Source organism: Nematostella vectensis, chromosome 1 (assembly GCF_932526225.1).
Source record: "Nematostella vectensis chromosome 1, jaNemVect1.1, whole genome shotgun sequence".
NCBI lineage: Eukaryota > Metazoa > Cnidaria > Anthozoa > Actiniaria > Edwardsiidae > Nematostella > Nematostella vectensis.
Genome location: NC_064034.1, coordinates 4,162,985 through 4,183,665, shown reverse-complemented (window position 1 = coordinate 4,183,665; position 20,681 = coordinate 4,162,985). Strand labels below are relative to the sequence as shown.

At 37.8% G+C, this 20,681-nt stretch overlaps 2 protein-coding genes and 1 long non-coding RNA gene across 9 annotated transcripts; 2 read left to right on the top strand and 1 right to left on the bottom strand.

Moving 5' to 3' along the window:
• The first annotated feature begins 235 nt into the window (after window positions 1-235).
• Window positions 236-4,686, top strand: LOC5517115 (target of EGR1 protein 1). Of its 2 annotated transcripts, XM_048729743.1 has the most exons (8): window positions 236-491; window positions 1,058-1,098; window positions 1,195-1,326; window positions 1,366-1,606; window positions 2,332-2,594; window positions 2,802-2,967; window positions 3,423-3,546; window positions 3,957-4,686. In XM_048729743.1, the coding sequence occupies exons 1-8, from the start codon at window positions 378-380 to the stop codon at window positions 4,325-4,327; spliced, it is 1,452 nt and encodes a 483-aa protein (XP_048585700.1). In that variant the 5' UTR covers window positions 236-377; the 3' UTR covers window positions 4,328-4,686. The 2 variants fall into 2 exon arrangements, with proteins under 2 accessions (XP_048585700.1, XP_032243023.2); XM_032387132.2 differs by having other exon boundaries at window positions 1,195-1,606.
• Window positions 4,504-20,347, bottom strand: LOC5517174 (titin). Of its 5 annotated transcripts, XM_032387137.2 has the most exons (8): window positions 16,910-16,929; window positions 16,577-16,672; window positions 14,794-14,834; window positions 13,337-13,394; window positions 12,863-13,258; window positions 7,402-7,689; window positions 6,492-6,791; window positions 4,504-6,423 (listed from the first exon to the last, which is right to left on the bottom strand). In XM_032387137.2, the coding sequence occupies exons 4-8, from the start codon at window positions 13,383-13,385 to the stop codon at window positions 6,299-6,301; spliced, it is 1,158 nt and encodes a 385-aa protein (XP_032243028.1). In that variant the 5' UTR covers window positions 13,386-13,394; window positions 14,794-14,834; window positions 16,577-16,672; window positions 16,910-16,929; the 3' UTR covers window positions 4,504-6,298. The 5 variants fall into 5 exon arrangements, with proteins under 5 accessions (XP_032243028.1, XP_032243025.1, XP_032243024.1 ...); XM_032387134.2 differs by lacking the exons at window positions 16,577-16,672; window positions 16,910-16,929 and adding an exon at window positions 20,221-20,347; XM_032387133.2 differs by lacking the exons at window positions 16,577-16,672; window positions 16,910-16,929 and adding an exon at window positions 18,439-18,538.
• Window positions 14,326-18,035, top strand: LOC116621151. 2 transcript variants are annotated; one of them, XR_004297345.2, is made up of 3 exons: window positions 14,326-14,945; window positions 15,426-15,847; window positions 15,965-18,035. It is a non-coding gene; the product is annotated as an uncharacterized LOC116621151 (long non-coding RNA). The 2 variants fall into 2 exon arrangements; XR_004297344.2 differs by having other exon boundaries at window positions 14,326-15,847.
• Window positions 20,348-20,681: the final 334 nt, after the last annotated feature.

Below are 20,681 nucleotides of genomic sequence, written 5' to 3'. Positions count from 1 at the left end.
GAGAAGTCTGGAGGCTCTGGTACCCAGGATACTTAGTCGCCAAAAAAATTTCAAGTGCGCAAAGATTTCTATTTTATATGCATGTTGAAAGTAATAAAATAACAAGGAAATTCTACACTCACAGCTGGCTTAGGAAAGTACATTATTCGAGGTTGGAGTTTTGATTTTTTACTTCTTTTGAGTGAACAACTAGAGCATGTATCGGGTTACCTATGGAGCTAGTTTCCAGGCCATGACAAGGAACGCCTGCTGCTCATCGACTCCCGCTCTCTTTTGGTCTCTTTTACACCACACACTCAAACGTTTACATTAACACTCGAGTTTGTGTACTTTTTTATACTTTTTCTGTTGATTTTGCATGGTTGATTTGATCGAAAATGGACAAATATTCAAGAGTACCTGTTATAGATGTGCATGCCGAGAATCTCGAAGCCATATGGCCTGTGTTAGTCGAGTCCATTCACACCTCCAGTCTCATAGCGCTTGATACGGTAGGTCACTTGTCAAAAAGTTTAAACACGGACTCTTTGTAAATGACTACTTTATTCCCTGCTCACTAAAATTAAGCAGCTTTAAATCAGGCCCGTACCCAGGATTTTGAGCTTGGTGGTTCGTTTTTCCATTTTAGCAGGCCAAATTTCCGGTATACCCATCTCCTCGCCTTATTACCTTAGGCAATCAATACTTCAAATAAATTCAATCTAATATTTAAAATGTTTTTCAATAACATTTTAAAATATTTTTAGATTGAATTTATTCGAAGTATTGATTGTAATAGGGTGCTTTTTAATATATAGCGATAATAATAATAATAATAAAGATAATTATTTTAAAAATATTTTTATAGTCATTTTAAAGACATATTGATGTGCACGGTATATCCAACCAAACATTATATATTTTTTTGTTAAATCTGAGCGGACTTTTAAGTCATGTGGCGGGGTTTGTCTGAACCCCCCTGGCTACGGGCCTGTAAATCATACTCATATGGGCTATAAACTCTATATGCCGTGGTTATACAGGTATCCAGGTGATGTTGTTGTAAATTTCATTCCAGGAATTGAGTGGACTGGGAAACAGAAAAAAGCTGATAGCAAAGTAAGCTACATGCAAAATTACCACTAGAGCAATTACAATCAGACATGCCGGATTTGGGCTTCAAGTATCTAAATGCATTTTTGATTGTGCTCTCAGGTCAGTCGAGGATCGCTTCAAGTTTATGGCGGATGTAGTGAAATCAAGATCCATTTTGACTCTTGGTATATCCTGTTTCATAGAGCAAGAAGTTGGCATTATGACACAATTCCCTGATAACTGTTGCAATAGGCCAAGAGAAACAGATGATAATGATAACAGTAGCAATAGCCCAAGAGAAACAGATGATAATGATAACAGTAGCAATAGCCCAAGAGAAACAGATGATAATGATTCAGCCAGTTTGCATAATGAAAAAAGGCAATACAAAGCAAAGACATTTAACTTGAGTGTTTTATGTAGCGAAGATTTTGTTGTTGAGCCTGGATCACTACAGTTTCTAGTACAGCACGGCTTTGACTTCAACAAGCAATATTCTAAGGGCATCCCATATACAAGAGGAAATGACAAGGTACTGTGTTTAAATCAGGCAGCCTCATCAATGGCTGCCCCATTGTTGTATTGTAATTTACTGTTATTGGGAAAATACTGTATTATATATGTTGTGGTTTGAAATGCTTCTTGGTTTGAAATTGTTAAAACTGGTTTGAAAAGGGGATATTTGCATAATCTTTTATCTAGTTCTTTTAGTTACACCTCCCAACCCCCAAAAAATCCAAGCCCCTGTTTTATAAATGACTCCCCAAAAATAAAATCCCTTTTAGAATGCTAGGTATCCAAAAATGAGCTAGTTTGAAAAATTCAAACCAGTTTGAAAAAAAATCAAACCATGCCACATTTCAAACCACAACATATATTATCACCAGCTCTCCCAGCTGTGACATATGTATGTATGTTTCTACTGTACATAGGGCAGTGGCAGATCTAGGAGTGGGTCAAGTGGGCCCTGGCTCCTCTATTTTCAGACATTTGGCATAAAAATAACAAGAAATACAAGGACATCTACGGAAGAACAATGATTCCCCCCCCCTTTCTTGAAATCCTTGCTTCAAACCCCTGTTTTGGGATTTTTGGATCCACCCCTGTAGGTAGTGTAAAATTTTCAATAAGAACACCCCAGAAAGATCTTACATAGGTGTTCAGTGCTACACTTTGGTTCTTTATTATTACAGTTTCTGACTAACAAAAAGAAAATATTAACTATAAAAAATTGTAATGTTTTCTTTTTTGTTGTAGACATGTCATGATTACAGTACACCCAGTGTGAGGAACCTCTTCAGTCAGATTGTCATTTCTAACAAGCCCATAGCACTACACAATGGCTTCTTTGATTTACTGTACCTATACCAGAGCTTTTATGCAGATGTCCCAAGCAAGCTGGAGGTGTTTTTGTCAGATGTATATGAGATGTTTACTGGTGGGGTTATTGATACCAAGTATGTTGCAGAGTATCACATGCGAGAGCCTGCATCGTATCTGGGGTATATATTCAGAAAATGGTAAGAAAATAATATAATAATGCACTACTGTACAGTATGAACTATCTCAGGAACTATTTTGTATGACTTAAGAACCATTAGCACAATAACTACTTAGCACTACCCAGGAAAGTGATTTTACTCTTACTCTGAGAGAAAATTGAATAGAAAAATAATTACTTACTATCAGTGTTATTTACTAAAATATCCAATTTGATTCATACACAGCCAGCGTCACAACCTATCTTGCAAGGTTGCTGGGGCCAGGTATACAGAAATCTTGATGGTGGAAGATAGGATATTAAAACCATGGATCGAGGAGTTGTGTTGCTATGCCAATGTGAAGTCTCATGACTCTGATGGACAGACACTTCAAGTGTGTGATTTGTATGCTGTAAGTAATTAATACAGCAAAGTTAAACAAAACATCCTTTTTTTACATTTTACAAAGAGTACAACTCTGTTGAACTGAAGTGTTGGAACCAAGGCTTTTATGAGAAAAGACAGGTTATTTTAGTATGCATGGAATGTATTTTACATGCCAACAAAATAAGATTCCATATGCACCAACAAAACTACAATATTAAAACTGCAGCAATTTCAAATCCATTTTCACTATGATTTTTTATTCTTTGTGCTAGATTGATCATAGGAGCTCTATGATCACGTTATACACTCATTTAGTGTGCAAAGGTTATTAAATTCGAGGTGGTAAAACGTTTTAATGCTGTCCACAGAAACACATCCTTTCGGCAAAGAAAATAATCCATTGCACAACTAGGCTTTGACAAGAAGATTGCATTATGAACAATGTTCCATTTGTTATTTATTTGTTTTTTTTTCCTATAGTCACATGGATTTTGTCACAAGGGGTTCACATGCCCACTGTCGCATGACATGGACCTTATTCTGGACAGAGATGAGCGAATAGAACATAAGAAGAGTAAAAGAAAGAGGAAACGAAAGGCAGCAGGTAGTGCAAATACAATATATACTGTATATATGACAAGACATAACAGTATTCTGTGTTATCAGCCAAACATGGCCCACACAAAAAATACATATGCAAAGCTGGTATTAGTAAGACATTGCTATGTGGTGTGTAGTCGTGTATGTACCAACTGACCAAACATACTGTACAGTAGCTATGGTTTTCTGGGATGACCACTAGATAATGGAAATGCCTTGAAAAAACTTACATATTTTTGGCAACACTTTTCACTAGAGTTAGGTAAAGAGAGAATAAATAATTGGGATAGGGGTGTATGGGGGAGTGAGCCAGTTTTAGCTTAGGGCCCAATGTAATCATACAATGAATTTGTCACTATCCTGATATATACATGAACACCCTTCTCTATTGTAAATTTTAAAACTATTTTGCAGGAAACAATGAGACATTAGAGAAGTCATCATCTGAAGTAAGTAGATTAGCTCATGATATTGTGGATACAGATAGGTTACCCTCAAACCAACACACTACAGATACAGCAGGAAGTACTAAACTCCCCACTGAAAAACCATCATCTGCATCAACGAGTGGTGGCCACAGGGCAGGTATTGATGCATTTATGACAGGTTACTGCCTAGTTTCGTACATGACTAAGAAAAGACTCACAAAACTCCAGGGTTCAGAATGGGTAAACAGAGTAAGTCTAAGTGGCAAAGAAATGCCCCTTCAAATAGCAAAGAGCCACTTTGCAAAAGCTTCTGGAAACCATTCACAAAAGCTTAAACTTATCAAAGGAACCAAGTGATACATATCATATTGGAGTGGATACATATTTTTAGTCAGAAAGTAATATAGTTTGAAGAATACATATATCACTATTCCCGAAGCCAAGTGAATGGCAGATATTGGAGTCAATCAATCGAATGTCACCTTTCTAATGTCAATAAAGTATGCTCACCATTATAATAAGATAAGTCAATCAAACTTTAACATCTTTTATTTCTTTTACAACTACAAATATACTGTAACTGTTTTTTCAAGAGAGATGGTGATAATTTCTGTCATAATTTTCACTCTGTTGATTTAATAATATTTACAATCCAACAGATCTTATTCATCTCTTTATATATATCTTGATTACAATAAATATAAACTTTTGCATCATTTGATTCTAATGAATTTAACTGTTATCTAATGCAAAAGTGGTAACAAAACAATGACTGTACTGACCAATGCTGCTAAAAACTCATTCACTTTTTATATATTTTTTGTTAAAAATTATTTAATAAAATAATTACTTATTATTTTGCAACTAAATGCAGGCATTAATTTTCCTGCCATAAAAAACACACTGCTAAAATACCAGAAAAAAACATGAACTGAAACTGGTTGCATCGTAAGGGTGTGATACTGAATGTATGGGTAATTGTTATCGTTATTGTATATGTCTCAGTTTAAGTGATCATCTAAATTTTATCTTAATTCCTATATTTTGAATACTCACACTAATTTTTCTGCTGATTTTCATCACTTATGTGTCAAATTGAAAAATGAGATTTGAATATTATCTTTTGTATTTTACTGACTAGCCTGTCATTGGTGTAAAAAGGTCTGTTTCTTTACATGACCACAAGGCAGAGCACCTCTACAGTACCCATCGACTAATAATTTGCAATGGAACTTCAGACACATAAGTGGGTACAGTAGGTACATATTCTGAAGTGCAGAGCTCAAGGCTAGTAATTTGGTTTATTCTATCACCCTTATATAAACTTATATCTGTTTACTAGATGGATGAATTATGGTTTAATCAAAAGTTTAAATGCATCCACTTTTTCACTAGTATCAGCTGGAAAGGGGGTATAATTTGGCAAAATGGACTATAGGAATAGAGGCATAGGGGTGTGGGGGCATAGGGGGAGGTACAGACCCTCTGAAAACAACATTTTTGCTCATTGAAGATCAGCCAAATCTTAAAGTGGCAATCGCACCCATTTACTTCCAGTCAATTACATGACAACCCCAAGCACCCAGGTTCTTTGAAGCCATGATTTTAAAAGGAAAAAAATATTTAAAAAATGTAAAAGCAGAAGAGAACTATTGGAAATATCCTTGAGGATCCTTGATAATTAAGAGCGCATGGCCTGTTGAATAGTTCAGATTCTAATAGATTCTTTTGTCAGTTGAAGTTTCCGTCAGTCACCATGATTGTTAATTGACCGTAAGTGAACTGGTGTATTTGTCGCTTTAAACTTTTCACATAAGATATCTATGACTGACCCCTCTCCCATTCCTAGCAAATCCTGGCTATGTTCCAGGAAAATACCAGAATCTTGCTGTGAGCTACGTCATAATGAAAACCAAGGAATGTTATGGAATGTAACTATCACTATGGCAATACCAAAACCACATAAGTTTACACTAAATTTTGATATCCCTTTGCAAATTACTTGTAGTCCTTGTGAAAACCTCTTAGAAATCTCATCTACAGCAGCCGTTCTTAAATTTGATTTTTACTCCTACAACTACCATACACTACTCTCCTGAGTAGCAAAGTCTTCTATCTATAGATGCCTCTATTTGTACAAGCTATCTGAGTAGCTTTCTGTTACTGTAACACAGCATCCAATTAATTTATACATATTTTAGCTTTCTCTCAAATGTTTGCCAGCTAAGTATCTACATCCAACTATTTGTGTCAACAGACAAATAGTTTAGCAATGTCCATAAAATGTCTTTACCATGGCCATCTTTCATATGCCGTTCCACTCTTGTGTTAATTTGTGAGGGATCTCACCACCAAAAGAACTGCAGCAGGGCTGATCCACAGAGTTGAGCTTAGACTGATTCGTGTGACACCTCCCCTGTTGGAGCGCGCCTCTACTGAGGGCAGGAAATCTCCTGAAATCAAATGAGCACATAAGATTGACAACATAATGTTATTCTTTAAAAAGGAAAATAACTCTTACCAACTTTAATCTCCACCACATTTGATGATGGTCCCTGTCCAACTTTATTCCTGGCATACACCTGAACGTCATACTTCTTCCCTTCCTTTAAAGCAAACTTTGAGAACTCTAGCTTGTCAGTGACCTCCTTTGTGGCCTTATTCCAATCAATACCCTGTGGTTTATACTCGATCACATAATCAATAACTTTAGCACCACCATCATCTTTTGGCTTCTCCCAGTGGACTTTCTGATAGGAATTCTCCAGATCCTTATCAAATATCAGCTCTTGCTTTAGATTTTCTGGTTTACTTGGCGGATCTAGAGAGAAAAAGAGTGTGATGTTTCATGTATGCTATACACCAAAGTGCTCAAGCATGATGAGATTGAGTGTGGCTTAAGCAGTCCATTTTCTCTAAGCTCGCACTGTCTCATGTTTCGTTCATTTAAGGTTATTCCTCTGAATTGTATTGTGTCCCAAGTTCTGTGCATGAGCATGCTCTATTTTGGCTAGAAATAGCATCATTTAGCATGCACACGTATAGGTGAAATAACCTGTTTTGCTTAGAAATTGAAGAAAAAAACACAGTTTTTTAGAGTTTGTGCTGAAACCAAGCCCTGTTTAAATCATCGTTCTACACAAGGTATAAAACCCCTGAAGGATTTTTATCATAACTTGTTCGAGAAATTTATTAAAAGAGCTAAACTGGCTACTATAGACTTATGTACCAGGAACAAGCCAGGTAAAACATTATCCTGTTATTAAAGAATTTCAATCAGATTACTAAAAAATATTTAATTCACACTCTTCATAACATAGCCACAGAACAAAAACAAGGTCTGTTACCCCTAATTTTTTTTTATTTTGAACTCTCAATCAATCTAACCAGCTCCCTGTCTAAGATCCCTCTTGTCTAACCAGGGTACTTACATAGTCTCCTGATGTAGATATTATGCCTCTTGGTTGTTTTATCTGTCTGTGCAATGCATGTATAAGTCTTGTACTCATTTGCAGCATTTGTCTCTACTGTCAGAAGGCTTTCTGTTCTCGAGTCGATGTGTTGGCCCCTGCTTAGAGTTTCATTGTTTGGCTGCCGCATCCATGTAAATTTGATGTTTTCTTTTCCCTTTGGCACTCTGACGGAGCAAAGTAACTTCACCTTATGTCCATCCCACGATTCCACATAGGAGCTAGACGACTCTTTGTTGATCTGTAGATCTGATGGTAAAAAAGCATGCTATTAATGGGTTATCATGATTTCCTTAATGTTGCAAGACATATTTACTTTTAAGATGAACCCCTATAAGCAGTGAGATCTGTGTAAGCACAAAGCTGTAGCCAGGGAAATGTTCACTCCCCTCCCCCCATCCTCAACTCCCCCCTACTCCCCATAGACCCACTTCCTTAATAGGGTGATCTAGATCCACGACGCCGGCAAGAGGACCCCGCCTCGCGCACGTTCGATTGCACACGCATGCTAATTTTTTCCGGTGTCCCGTCCTGAAGAGGACGTGAAAAAGCATGAAATGCCGTCCTGAACAGGACGCGATGCCGGCAAAAAAAGCGTGTGCGCGCAATCGAACGTTCACGAGGCGGGGTCCTCTTGCCGGCGTAGTGGATCCAAATCACCCTAATGTTGGCATTTCCATTTGCAATACACACAGGCATGCCTGGATAGTTACTTAGCACATTTATTTCACTCACTTTTTCCCCACACATCAACCTTTCCTCAACATTTCCTTTTTGTGTTCAATTTTAGGAGTGTGTTTATTACTCTCATGCAATGTAATTTAGCATAAAAAAAGGAAATTAAAAAGCTTCCTAAAATAGGGGTAATTATTATAATTGCACTTTCCAGACATTTCTAAGGGGTCTGTAAACTATTTTCATAGAGATATCAATTTTCATTTGATTTTACCCCTGAAAGTGCATATTCTTATTACATTATGATTTTATTTTCTTGAGGCAATAATCCCTCATATGGCAGGTGCTAGTTTGTCACTGGACTTAAGAGGAAATCCTGTAAAATCTTATCTCACTTAAACTACCCCCAGGTAAAATAGATGGAAAAGAAAGTATACCTTGAAAAATACCTCCAGGGAGTAAATTCCATAAAAAACCTTTCTGATGCTCTATTCTGTCTTACACGTAGCATTAACTAAACTCCAAGGTGAATTTATTAAATGCAGTACCCTTGGGATTTCATTGATACCATGGTCAAGGATTATCTTGAGAATGTTAACTAGAATTCAATTTTACCTCACTTGTTTTCTAGGATAATAGTGTTACAAGTTGTAAGGATATTTAGAAAAGAAGGAACGTGATAACCCTGTTAAGAATTTCTTTAAATTATATGTTCCTGTTTATCACAAACAATAAGCCCAATGTAGTTGGGCCAACTTGGCACCAATCAACTTGGCATCCATAAGAAATGTTATGACAACATATTTCCACTGTTATTGCCAAGAAAATATCTAATCACCCCTGGTACTTAGTTTCATTATCTTAACTTGTTTTTAATTAAAATTTCCATGGGAAAATCTCAATGATAACAGTTGACCATTAAGTCTGTTGTTCTTACCTACAGATTGTGTGATAAATAACACCAGTCATTTTCCTTGATAACAAGTAAAAGTATTTGAAAATTGCAGTAAAATGTTGGCCTTGTACAGTGGCAATTAGAAACTCTTTACTCATTAGAAGTTGATTATAGATGTTTGTAATCAATTAAATAAGTATCAACCATTTGTATGAGGCAAAACCCCAGTAATTGGTGTGTGAAAATCAAAGGGAATGTTTTTGAAAACTACAGATAACCTTATACAATACTTTGATAGCCTGTAGTTGAAATAATCTGACCTCTCCATTTCTGTCTGTCTTTTGGATAAATTTATAGAGAAAATAAAGTTAATTCGATTCTCTTTGATGTCAAAACCTAACTAAAAAACCCCAGTCGGGTCCATACCAAGTTTGTAAACATATCTAGTATGAAAGATTCAGGTACTGAATCTGACAACCCACAATTAGGAAGTCACTTCTATGATTACAAATGCAAAGCTGACTAGGAGAAGGGGAAGTGAAGACAGGCCAAAAAGCTGCAGATTCCTTTAATTGGTTAGTAGTTTTTCTCTATGCACAAATGATTGGACTTTTTGAACAGCCAAATAACAGTCTTCAGCTAACAAGAACTTTGCAGGCAGCTATACATAAGGGGGCAAAAAAGCAACCACACCTTATATAGTTAAAAGTTAATAAGTTAGTTTATGCATTTAAAGGATTTTAAATTAATTAAGGAAAAGGGCTAGGCGGAACACTTTGATTTGATGCAAAAGATTATTTCCAGTAACAGAAAAGAGCACTTTTAGGGAGTGAAGCAAGCTTTTTGGTTAAAAGCTTTGTCAGACTTTTACAAGCACTTTTCTTGTTGACTGTATTGAGGAGTACTTATAGAAATACAACCCGTGGCTTCCCACATTACCATTTATGGTAATACCACATAACAAGTGTCAAAGCCAACTGACTGCAAAACGACTGTGACATAATATTTTTCAGGCATTCAAACGAATTTGTACATCATGTTTAGACTTAAAACGATATAAACGATTCTCATCATCATATTAACAATTAAATTCTAACTTAAATGTTTATTTTTTAAAGAAAAATACTTCCATTTTTCAGCAATCGGAATCCATTTTCATTTCTTGTAGACAACTTGACAGACAATTTCAGAGTTACTTTCGTATAAAAAACTAATTCCTTTTGTACTGTCTAACGATATTATCATTTTTGCTAAGAGCGTTCCCGCTGTTTCTATTGTGACAACTGATACGATAAACGGAAATACTATTCAGTGTTTCTTGTGTTTCGAGATGTCTGGGCTAGTGCAGTTCCTGTGGCGACGCCATGTAACAGGCCGAGGGCAGATTCTTATAAAACAATTTAAAGACTCAAGCAGCTTCTGTTACAGATTGCGTATTGTTAAACTAAATGAACTACTTGGAATCATTTTTGTTATTTGTATAGCTAAGTATGTAGAAGTGTCATGTGCGATGATTGTGGTTACTAGTATAATATTAATATTCTAATTTGTTGTTTCTTGTTCTGCTGTTTTTCGAATAAGCAAGATATAAAATTTCATTTTTGGTTATGAAATGTCGAGTAAAAATATTCTATTCCAGCGACAATGCTATGGTCACAATGTCTGAAGTTGACAGAAACATTATAACTTCACAAATATTCAATAATTAAAACAGAGCATTTTCGTCTGAAGATACGGACAAGTACATTGTTAAAAGCGAGGAAAGTAGTTACATCTCATGCGTGAGTAGCGAAATATATACTACTGAGGGAAACAATTTTTTTCCGCATATTTCAATGTTTTAATAACAATACTAAAGAAAATATAAAAGAAATAGCCTTGAGAATGTAAGTAGTAAAATCCGATATAAAAATAGCAAGAGCACTTGAAAAGGCTTCAAGTATTTTGGTCTCGCGTGCGTAGCCACAGACCTTTGTGATTAGAGATGCAGCGATCCTTTGCATCACTCGCCTAATCGCTTTTAGCCCTCACAGATAAGGGCGCGAGGCTGATTGGCCCCGGGCCTGTTCGTCAGGCTTCGCCGTTATCTATGGCGGTGATAGTACGGCTAAGAAGGACCCGACCCGAATCCGCCTTATCGCATGACCACCATGCTCTACACTCGCCCGACCTCGATAAGCCGGCTCGCCCCGTCTATCACTTGTTGTTTTTTCCATCCGCTCTTGTTTATAAAGCCAACATTTTCTAAAGCAATTATTTTAATGGGTAATGGTTCAGCTATGCCGATATAGATAAATGCTCCTACGCGTCTAGTTTTAACGTTTTCGCGTTCGGTTGGATGACATTAATTTTTTAAAGCTTCATGCTGAATCGTGCTTAAATCTATTGTTCCGCTCATACAAAAGTGATAAAACGTTGTTTACGACTTCCCATTCAAATCCAATACAATTCTAAAAGACCCTCAAGATATAGGCCCGAGATTTTTGCATAAGACACGGCTTGCGCGATACTCTAGAAATGGAAATGGCTATTTTGAACATGGTTATTAGGTCAAGAGGCTATCTTTAGTTGACCTTTTCAGCACCGAAAAAGAGAATGCCTTGCAATATTTATAGTGCTTTTCTTTACCTTTTTCACCACACGCCATTAAATCAAAACAACAAACCCAAAGTAAAGCCGCGACTAATAGCGAGGCAAATATATTTTTGCATCTCAGATAACTTCCCGCTCTAGACGAAGCACGTTCCAGTGTCTTGCTTGAACGAAGCAAGAAAAATAATTAGTAAATGATAGTAAAACCACAGGCAGCTGGTTACAAGAGCTTTTCCAGCATTGATGATCGCAACACAAATTCGTCTGACGCCTTGTACATTCTAATAAAATAGTCGGAAATCCGCGGGTTTTATATCCTGCTTGAAATCCCCTTGGATGAGTTGCTAAATGACGTTTTCACCACTTCTATTGTGTGTGAGCCAACTCCATTATCGCACTTTTTGACATACAACAAGGAAGCGAGAGGATGATCGTTTGGTCGTTCCCGGCGCAAATAACCCAAGAGTACATTACTTTACATTTTGAGTGTGGGTTTTCCTAGGTAGATTTACGACGTCCGCAAAGAAGAGTAAACAAAATGTCATCAAAACGCCATCATGGGGTCAGAAGATGATCATTTAGTTATTCGAGGCGCAAATAACTACATAGTACAATCCGAATGCAGCGCGATTTCGTATGTAGATTTGAAACGTTCCCATGGGAGTGTAAACAACTTGCTTTCTTAACAATTTTCCCACGTAATCAAAGGCTCAAATTCGTCACTTTAATAACAAAGGGTCGCAGTAATAAGTAAACTTTTTGACAAAGTTTACCCGTGACCAAAACCGAGATAACTACAGTCGTGACAATGTTTTTCGATCGCCTGCTATAATTAACAAAAAGGCCGCTAATCTTAGGCCACAGAACAAACGAAATTTCTAATAAAAGAATCCAAATTGAAGGTGACTTTGATAGGAGTGAGTGGACCATGACGAGCGTTTGTTTACCTCGTGGCTTGCTAAATTAACACGTGTAGTGTTCTAGACCAAGCGAAAATAAACCATTGTCTAACAAGATATACACACACCGTGCTAAGCATTTTCATCCCCACGCACAGCACTTCAAGATTTAACTTTTACAGTCACTTAGCTCATACTTACAGGAGATGTTGTAAAAATCAGTGCTTATTTTGATTGCCAATCATAATCTTGGTCGAATAGTTATATTTTTGCCACGTTCAAGGCAGTAAATAATTATCGAATGTCTCTAAGCACGCACGTTTTTTACACGCGCGCAGCGGTAAATTTTTATTTTACTTACCAACAACGGATAATATTACATACTCCGTGAGGGTGTTCATATTGTTCAACTCCAGTGTACAGTAGAACTTCCCCGTATCGTTAATGGCTAAATTGGAGATGTTAAACCGTGCCTTGTACTTGCGTTTACCCGCGGACCGAATGATGGTGGTTCTTTTGCTTAGTTCTTTTGTTATTTGATTTTTGCTGTTCACATAGACCAGTCCAGTTGAAAGTTTTTTAATCAAAGCAATATGGCGATCGCTCCCGCTTTCATCTTTTACGACTCCGAATGACACCGCTTTGACCACGTCCGGCTTTGAGTCATAGTCCCACGTAAACACAACGTTGTCGCCAACGAATACTTCTTTATCCTTAGGCTTGGTAGTAAAGACTGCGAGACTGTCGTATCCTCGCACTACAAAGCAATAAATCATAATAAAATTAACAGAAGGCGCTTCGACGTAGTTAACAAGAAATGAACGGTTAAGCTTACCGAGTAGTGGCGCCGCTATTAGAATAACAACCAAGTTTGTAACTATCATTTTTGTAACCTGTAGAAAAAGTGGATGAGATCAGCGAATTCGGGAACACGGGTTTAGACTTCCAAATGGTCACATGCCGTTTTTATGTCGTCCTCTCGCAAGTGTTGAGTGAAATTTTATGTCATTTTAGGGGGATCCCTTTTCCCGGCATTGTTCGCTCAATTTCTCAGCTGTTACTGCCCAGGCTTGTTTGAGTTGATTTTTATGTGTGTGGGCAAAGTCACGTGACCATTACGTAATGCTAGTCAAATGGGTTTCGCGCGAGTATCGTATTTAAAGTTTCCTCGGTATGTTCAGCCAGAAATATATTGGCTTCAAAGGAAACGGCCATTGCGCGTATTTGAGACCACAGCATTTTAATCCGCTTACGCTATTTCTAAAGCGGCATTTGTAAACTTGTTTTAAGCTTTGGTCTTCGTTTGGAGTCAATCGATTTATTTGTTTACAATTTTTAGCAGCATTTTCCCACATGCTTATCGAGGTGTAGAAGACGCTGTTACAGAGAGGTGTGGCAGGCGAGTTATTCTTTATTCTTTATTCTATTTCCACTAGTTTTACTGGTGCGGAAGGCACAACAGAGCTAGGCTCCAATTCAAGTACCCCCTTGAGTGTATTGTTAGTAAGCATTGTAAGCACTGTCACTGGGGGTGGTCACTGCCAGAGGGTTTATTGCGTCCCCAGTGGTTCTTTTACGTCCCTTCGGTTCGGTTAATGTAGTGCAGCTTGAAGAGACGGGACCTCCGGTTTAGTGTCCTTATCCGAGAAGACTGGAAACACGGGAGAATAACTTCAACTCACTTGTGACACAAATTCGAACCAAGGCAGGAACCCGGAAAAATCCCCAGTCTGAGCCAGGATTCGAACCTTGGCCACAGCGGTGAGAGGCCGAAGCGCTAACACACTTGGCCACCCGTGCTTCATGACAAGTTAAAATCGAGTTAAAATCGCTAAAAAGCATTCTACTAAGAAGATTTGGTCTTAAATTTTTTTGTTTGAATTTTTAAAGTCATCCTCCCGGGCCTATTCTCAATTCCTACAATTCGCGTACTTTTCTGTCATTCATAAAAACAAACAACCGTTCATGTACTACGTGTTTAATATTGAGTTCATTCTCAATCTCGTACTTCTTAAATTTCCTTCAGACAGGAAGCCTCCCAATCAGACACTGCGCGGGTTTTTGTATAAACGTAAAAAAATACTTGACAAAACAGCTATTTTTTACATTAGCAGTTTTTGTGCGCATTGAGAGTACTCTTGGGGTCTTTTGAGGGTCTTAGAAAGCTTGTAGAGCCAGCTTAATTCTACTTGTGTTAAGTCTGTTACTGATCTTAAAAGTGATAGGCCCCATAAAAGGCTTGGCTAATTCCTTGTGATTTTCAAGCGATTAAATAACTGTAAATAAACTCACCTTACTCACATGCACGGCCTTGAACAAACGACGATGCTTTGCTGAAAAAACAAAACAAAAACAGAGTGAATTATTGTTGAAGGCTGCTCACGGCGCCCGGCGTCTAACTAAGGAGCTTTTGGATTATTGAGATCTCATTGGATACCCCGCCGGTAAGAAGCCTGTATTTTTTGTTTAATAAAAATGTCTAACGGAATACGAATTAAAACTCAGTTTTCTTAATTCTTTTCGACTTATGTGATGTTTTATTCGGATATTTTTCACTTTTATAATTGAGAAATAGGAATTTTGCCTGCCATGTTTTTTTTAACTTTCGCATGTCCCGGTTACCGTAATTACATGTAATGAAATTAATGGTAAACGTCCTGTATTTAATAACTAAAGCTTGTGGCTGCTCTGATCAATAATTTAATACCAAAAGGCCTATTATCCTGTAGTATTTATGTTAGATCGAAAATGAATAATTTCACCTTTAAAGTTATGACTCGTAGGATGTTAAAATGAAAGGAAAAATAAAAATCCGAACACGCTATTTTTTTTCGAGATATACAAGTTTTGACTATTGAAGATTAGCATGCTACAAAGGGTATTTGCCTTTTAGATTTTTTATTCATCCCATCCTTGTCCTGTAGTACCGAAAGCGGTCCGAAAAAGGCGCCAAAATTGGATCTTCCCGCCACAAGTAATGCGCAGCCGACTCATCCACCAGATTATTCGACCCGAGGAAATCCACTTGGAGGTTGAAATAAATGTGTGAAAATATGTTATCCCTTTTTCCCACTATATGTCTCGTGCTGTTTTATTTATTTATCTACTATTGTTATCCAAACATGAGAAACACCAATTTTTTTTTCTCAGTTTGTGGTTGAGCTTATTATTTTACAAAATATTATATCACTAGAGTTAATTTGTATGGTAAAAAATAAGTTTGTCATGGAAAAAAACGGTCGAAACACCATTATTTGCGAACATGAATCTAAGTAGATGTATTGCGTGAATGTAGTCATGCAATCCAACGCTAAGAAGGATTTCAACGCATCAAGGAACTGTATGAGTGAGTACTTTCGGAAAATACGTAATAGCTAAAATGGCCACGCATTTGATTTCCCTCCTTGATATTTACATAATAATTATCCTTTTTATTAACCTGTTTCTTCTTTTTTTATTGCAGTGGTTAGCCTGCCTGGCAATTGATATATATTTTTTTACACTAAAATGGAAAAAAAAAATGATTGCACCCCTTTGCAAGCCTGCCAATATATCGACCACCTAAAATCACCCCTCGAGTGCTTCTACTGAAAGTCTCTTCGGAGATTTGCATTTGAAGATCACAATCTTTTGTTTAAGGCAACATAATTAGAAAACATGAATACAATATTGAAATAGAATTACGCTTCTCAAATGGACCGATCTCATCGGATCTCGCTCAGCATGATGCTCTTACTCTACTCGAAAATAAACCATACCTTAAGTAGAACTCACTTTGTATAGACGCGATTGTTTGCCGTTGTCATTATTTCCAAAGTGTTTTAGAAGAAGAGGAAATAGCCCCCTAGAACGTTATGTCTCTTGCACAAGATGTTTTTCTGTGTTTTATTTGCCATAAATCTAGAACAGTTCGTGGGGTCGACTGGAGGTCGTTTTGACGCATAGTGTTTCAGTTCGGCTTTCCATCCACAATAGCCCTATGGCGAATTTATAACTAAATTCACTTCATTCATCTTTCATTCATAATAATGCTCGTAACGGTAAAATATTTAACTTTTCTAAAAAAGAATCTTACCATAAAAGAATTGTGGCCTTTTCTTTTCAACACTGCGGCTTGGCTTCTTTGTAAGTTTTTTGGATGACCGTTTTTTGTTTGGCGTTGAACACAGTGCTGGAAACAATCGTGCTTTTTAGAATTACGAAAACTATTTCGAAATGCTGAACCGTACAAAGGGTTGTCTACTCTTGATAACCAGGAAATTTCACAGTTAATACGTCACAACGAATGTTTATGCACTATGATTATGTAGAAAAATATCGAGACCTCGATCGAGAAATCGCAAGAGAAGTTTTTCTTAGATGTTGAAATGGAAATATAGTAAATAATATTTATAAAATGACGTCTTACCTTCTGTGCAGGAAAGTGTATTTCCTAAAATCTTTTAGAAATGTATGCCGAATTATTCCGTCTTACAGATATATTTAGACTTATCTGCTCAATTTCGGCACTCCTTAAAATAAAATTGCCAGTAAACACTTTTCAGATTTAACCATCAAATGAATGCGCTACGAGCTTAAGGAAACACTGATAAAATATCCGTTTTACCTGTGGAACCCGCCAATTTTGTGGTATCAGAATAAAAATGTAGAGCTAAAATCTAATCATCTCTACCCAATGTGCATTGATCACCTAGATATCCCCCTCGAGGGAGAGTCTGCAGCTACACGAACAAATAATGGATACAAATCCTTGCTGCCCTAAAGCTGTTTACAAAAGCAAAGCTATTAAAAAAGAGTTTGCAAAAGCGCGCCAAAAGTCATAAGTGAAATTCTCAATATTTTCATGTCTAATAAGTGGTTTCAGTTTTGCTCACTTCTAAGAGACAGATCCATTACCGTAACGAAAAAAAAATCGAAAATCACAACTCTTTTACCAAATTGTCAAATCAAGAGTCAGAATGCCTCATATCATTTTATGGTCACTATAAAACCATGCCATCGACTCGAGTTTTCTCTCACCCGCATTTTCTTCGCGTTTTTAGTTTGTTGTCAAAATAGTCATGATCTAAGGGTAATTTGCTAGAGGCGGCGTAAATGTCAAAATTTTAGTCTCCAATTAGCGAAATACTCCGTTACTCGGCTCACACGCAATGGGACATTCTTGAGTTTAATTTGGAAAGGAATTTTCCACTGTGCTGATAAAGACATTATTATGGGAAATCGACGTGATTTTTGCGAAATGGTAGCCTTCTTTATAACAGCTGCATAACATTGTTAATCGAAATCCCTTGAAAAAATTTCTTGATTATAATTTCCAAATGCTCCAATCATTATTTATTATTACTTCAAAGGACGCTTTTGCGACTCGAATTTGGATCCGATGAATGGTCAATTGTGAGAAACGATTACGAAAAAATACTAATTTGTGAGTATGGTTGGTTGAATAGCATCTTGGCGAATGTGGGATTTATTCCTATGACTCTTTTCTGTCGTAAATTAGCCATGTTTAAGGCAGATTAGTGGTTGTTCTATTATGGATGAGAAAAAGAAAAGATAGTCATCTTTGGACAAAAATTACTATTTTGTTTTTTTTGGTGAAGAGGTGATACAGTTGTAATTACTGTTTTCGTATTTGTCAAACTAATATAAGCAATAGAGGTGATGTTTTGCTTGGTTAATCTTGATCAACACTGATTTTGATCGTTTTATCCCAGAACTTTCATCTCCTTTGGGGAAAAATGACCCAAAAAGGGAAAAACCACGTTGCTTCCTGGTCGAAAGGAACACATTCTTTTCTGATTCAATAACGTGCTTGAGTTTTGCTAGGAACCCTGGGCTTTTTGACCACAGAGAGAAATTTATAAAGCGATAAGGCGACCCTTGCTTTACCCAGCGTCTTTCTGGAAAAACTTGACAATCTTGTTTCTGGAGGCTTACCTTCATCATACACCGTGACGTGGTCAAGTATATCATAATATGTCATAACGTTATCGTAACGTCTGGTGTTCGTACCACATCTTTACCTTACCGTGTCATTACCTATGTTTTGTTGCAATGTGCTCTTATTACTATGTCATTCCTGCTTATACGATGTTGTAACGTGCCGTGTTTGTACCGTGAGTGTGTCGTGTCTATTCCGTGATGTGATCGTATCGTGCTCGTGTTCATACCGTGATGTGTTCGTGTCCGCACCGTGATGTGTTCGTATCGTGCTCGTGTTCAAACCGTGATGTGTTCGTGTCCGCTCCGTGATGTGTTCGTATCGTGCTCGTGTTCATACGGTGATGTGTTCCTGTCCGAACCGTGATGTGTTCGTATCGTGATCGTGTTTATACCGTGATGTGCTCGTGTTCATACCGTGGTGTGCTCGTGTTCATACCGTAATGTGTTCATATCGTGCTCGTGTCCATACCGTAATGTGTTCGTATCGTGGTCGTGTCCATACCGTGATGTGTTCGTATCGTGCTCGTGTCCATACCGTAATGTGTTCGTATCGTGGTCGTGTCCATACCGTGATGTGTTCGTATCGTGCTCCTGTTCATACCGTGATGTGCTCGTGTCCATAACGTGATGTATTCGTGTCGTGAAGTGGCCCTTACCGTGAAGTGTTCGAATCGTGTCCCCACCATGATGTGCTCATATCGTGGTCGTGTCGTGATGTGTTCGTATGGTGGTCGTGTCCATTTCGTGATGTGTTCGTATGGTGGTCGTGTCCATTTCGTGATGTGTTCATATTGTGGTCGTGTCCATTTCGTGATGTGTCCGTATCGTGGTCGTGTCCATTTTGTGATGTGTTCGTATCGTGATCGTGTCCGTTGCCGTGATGGATTAGAATCGTGTCCACACTATGATGTTTCCGTATCGTGGTCGTGTCCATACCGTGATGTATTCGTGTCGTGTCCTTTCCGTGATGCATTCGTGTCGTGATCGTGTCTATACCGTGATGTATTTGTATCGTGGTCGTGTCCATACCGTGATGTATTCGTATCGTGTGCATACCGTGATGTATTCGTACGTGGTCGTGTCCATACCGTGATGTATTCGTGTCGTGGTCGTGTCTATACCGTGATGTATTCGTGTCATGGTCGTGTCTATATCGTGATGTATTCGTGTCGCGGTCGTGTCTATACCTTGATGTATTCGTATCGTGGTCGTGTCCACACCGTGGTGTATTCGTATCGTAGTCGTGTCCACACCGTGATGTATTCGTATCGTGGTAGTGTCCATGCCGTGATGTGTTCGTATCGTGATCGTGTCCATGCCGTGATGTGTTTGTATCGTGATCGTGTCTTTACTTTGAAGGGCTCGATCGTGTCCGTCTAGCGTTTGCATAGGAAGTGGGCCGTTAGAAAACGTTCACTTTTCTAATGTAACCCTCTATACATAAAGATCGTTGTATTGTGATGTTTGTATGGCTGCAATGTCTATATCATAAACATAGCTTATTAAACGTTGTTATCGTTGCCGAGAAGTGTACCGTGCCGCGTGTGTTCGTATCGTTACTGCCCACACGGTATTGTTTGTTTTATCACCGTGATGTGCGCCGGGCTCATACCAAGGCATGTTTATAAGAACATACCGTGAAATGCAGATCTATCGTTATTTAACGTATGAGCAGCATTTCGTCAAATATTTTGCCCCTTAAATTGCACTTTAATTAGGCATGTTTAAATTATATTAATCATAAGATATACTTCTCTATTGACATGCTTAACTCACCTTTTTTACGAGCTTTTTAAAAATTAGAATTCGCCAGGTATTTCGCTACGCACTTCGACTCATTCCAACAAGATTGAAGTTTATATAACTCTGGCAACTAGGTGCGGTGTTTTTGCGGGGTAACATATCTTATGCCAAGAGTGTCATATTCCTGCATCATTTTTGTCAAACAGTCCACGATCATTCAAGGTTTTGACAGTGGTTATGTCTGGCAGGGAGGGGCTGTTCTTTGAAGGCTCTTCTATTGCATCCAACCACAAGCCACTGTGGCACGTGGCTGACAAAGGCGACAGGTATATCATCCGGCCAACTGACACAATTTGTTCTTTGGTCATCCTTAGCAAAATACCAAACGCGAGAGAGCATTCATTTCCATCGCTAATATGGGGGAACTACTGTGATATTCTTGATTAAAGATGGTAAATGAAATACTTAACTTGAGGTTAACTCCAGTATCACTT

Excerpts from the sequence above, each read along its gene's own strand:
- LOC5517115 (XM_032387132.2), top strand. The coding sequence starts at position 378 with ATGGACAAATATTCAAGAGTACCTGTTATAGATGTGCATGCCGAGAAT. Across the intron at positions 492-1,057 it reads GTCTCATAGCGCTTGATACG|GAATTGAGTGGACTGGGAAA; the intron begins GTAGGTCACTTG and ends ATTTCATTCCAG. Across the intron at positions 2,968-3,422 it reads AAGTGTGTGATTTGTATGCT|TCACATGGATTTTGTCACAA; the intron begins GTAAGTAATTAA and ends TTTTTCCTATAG.
- LOC5517174 (XM_032387133.2), bottom strand. The coding sequence starts at position 18,484 with ATGACATATTATGATATACTTGACCACGTCACGGTGTATGATGAAG. Across the intron at positions 14,835-18,438 it reads CGTCACGGTGTATGATGAAG|CAAAGCATCGTCGTTTGTTC; the intron begins GTAAGCCTCCAG and ends TTGTTTTTTCAG. Across the intron at positions 6,424-6,491 it reads TGTGGTGGAGATTAAAGTTG|GAGATTTCCTGCCCTCAGTA; the intron begins GTAAGAGTTATT and ends ATTTGATTTCAG.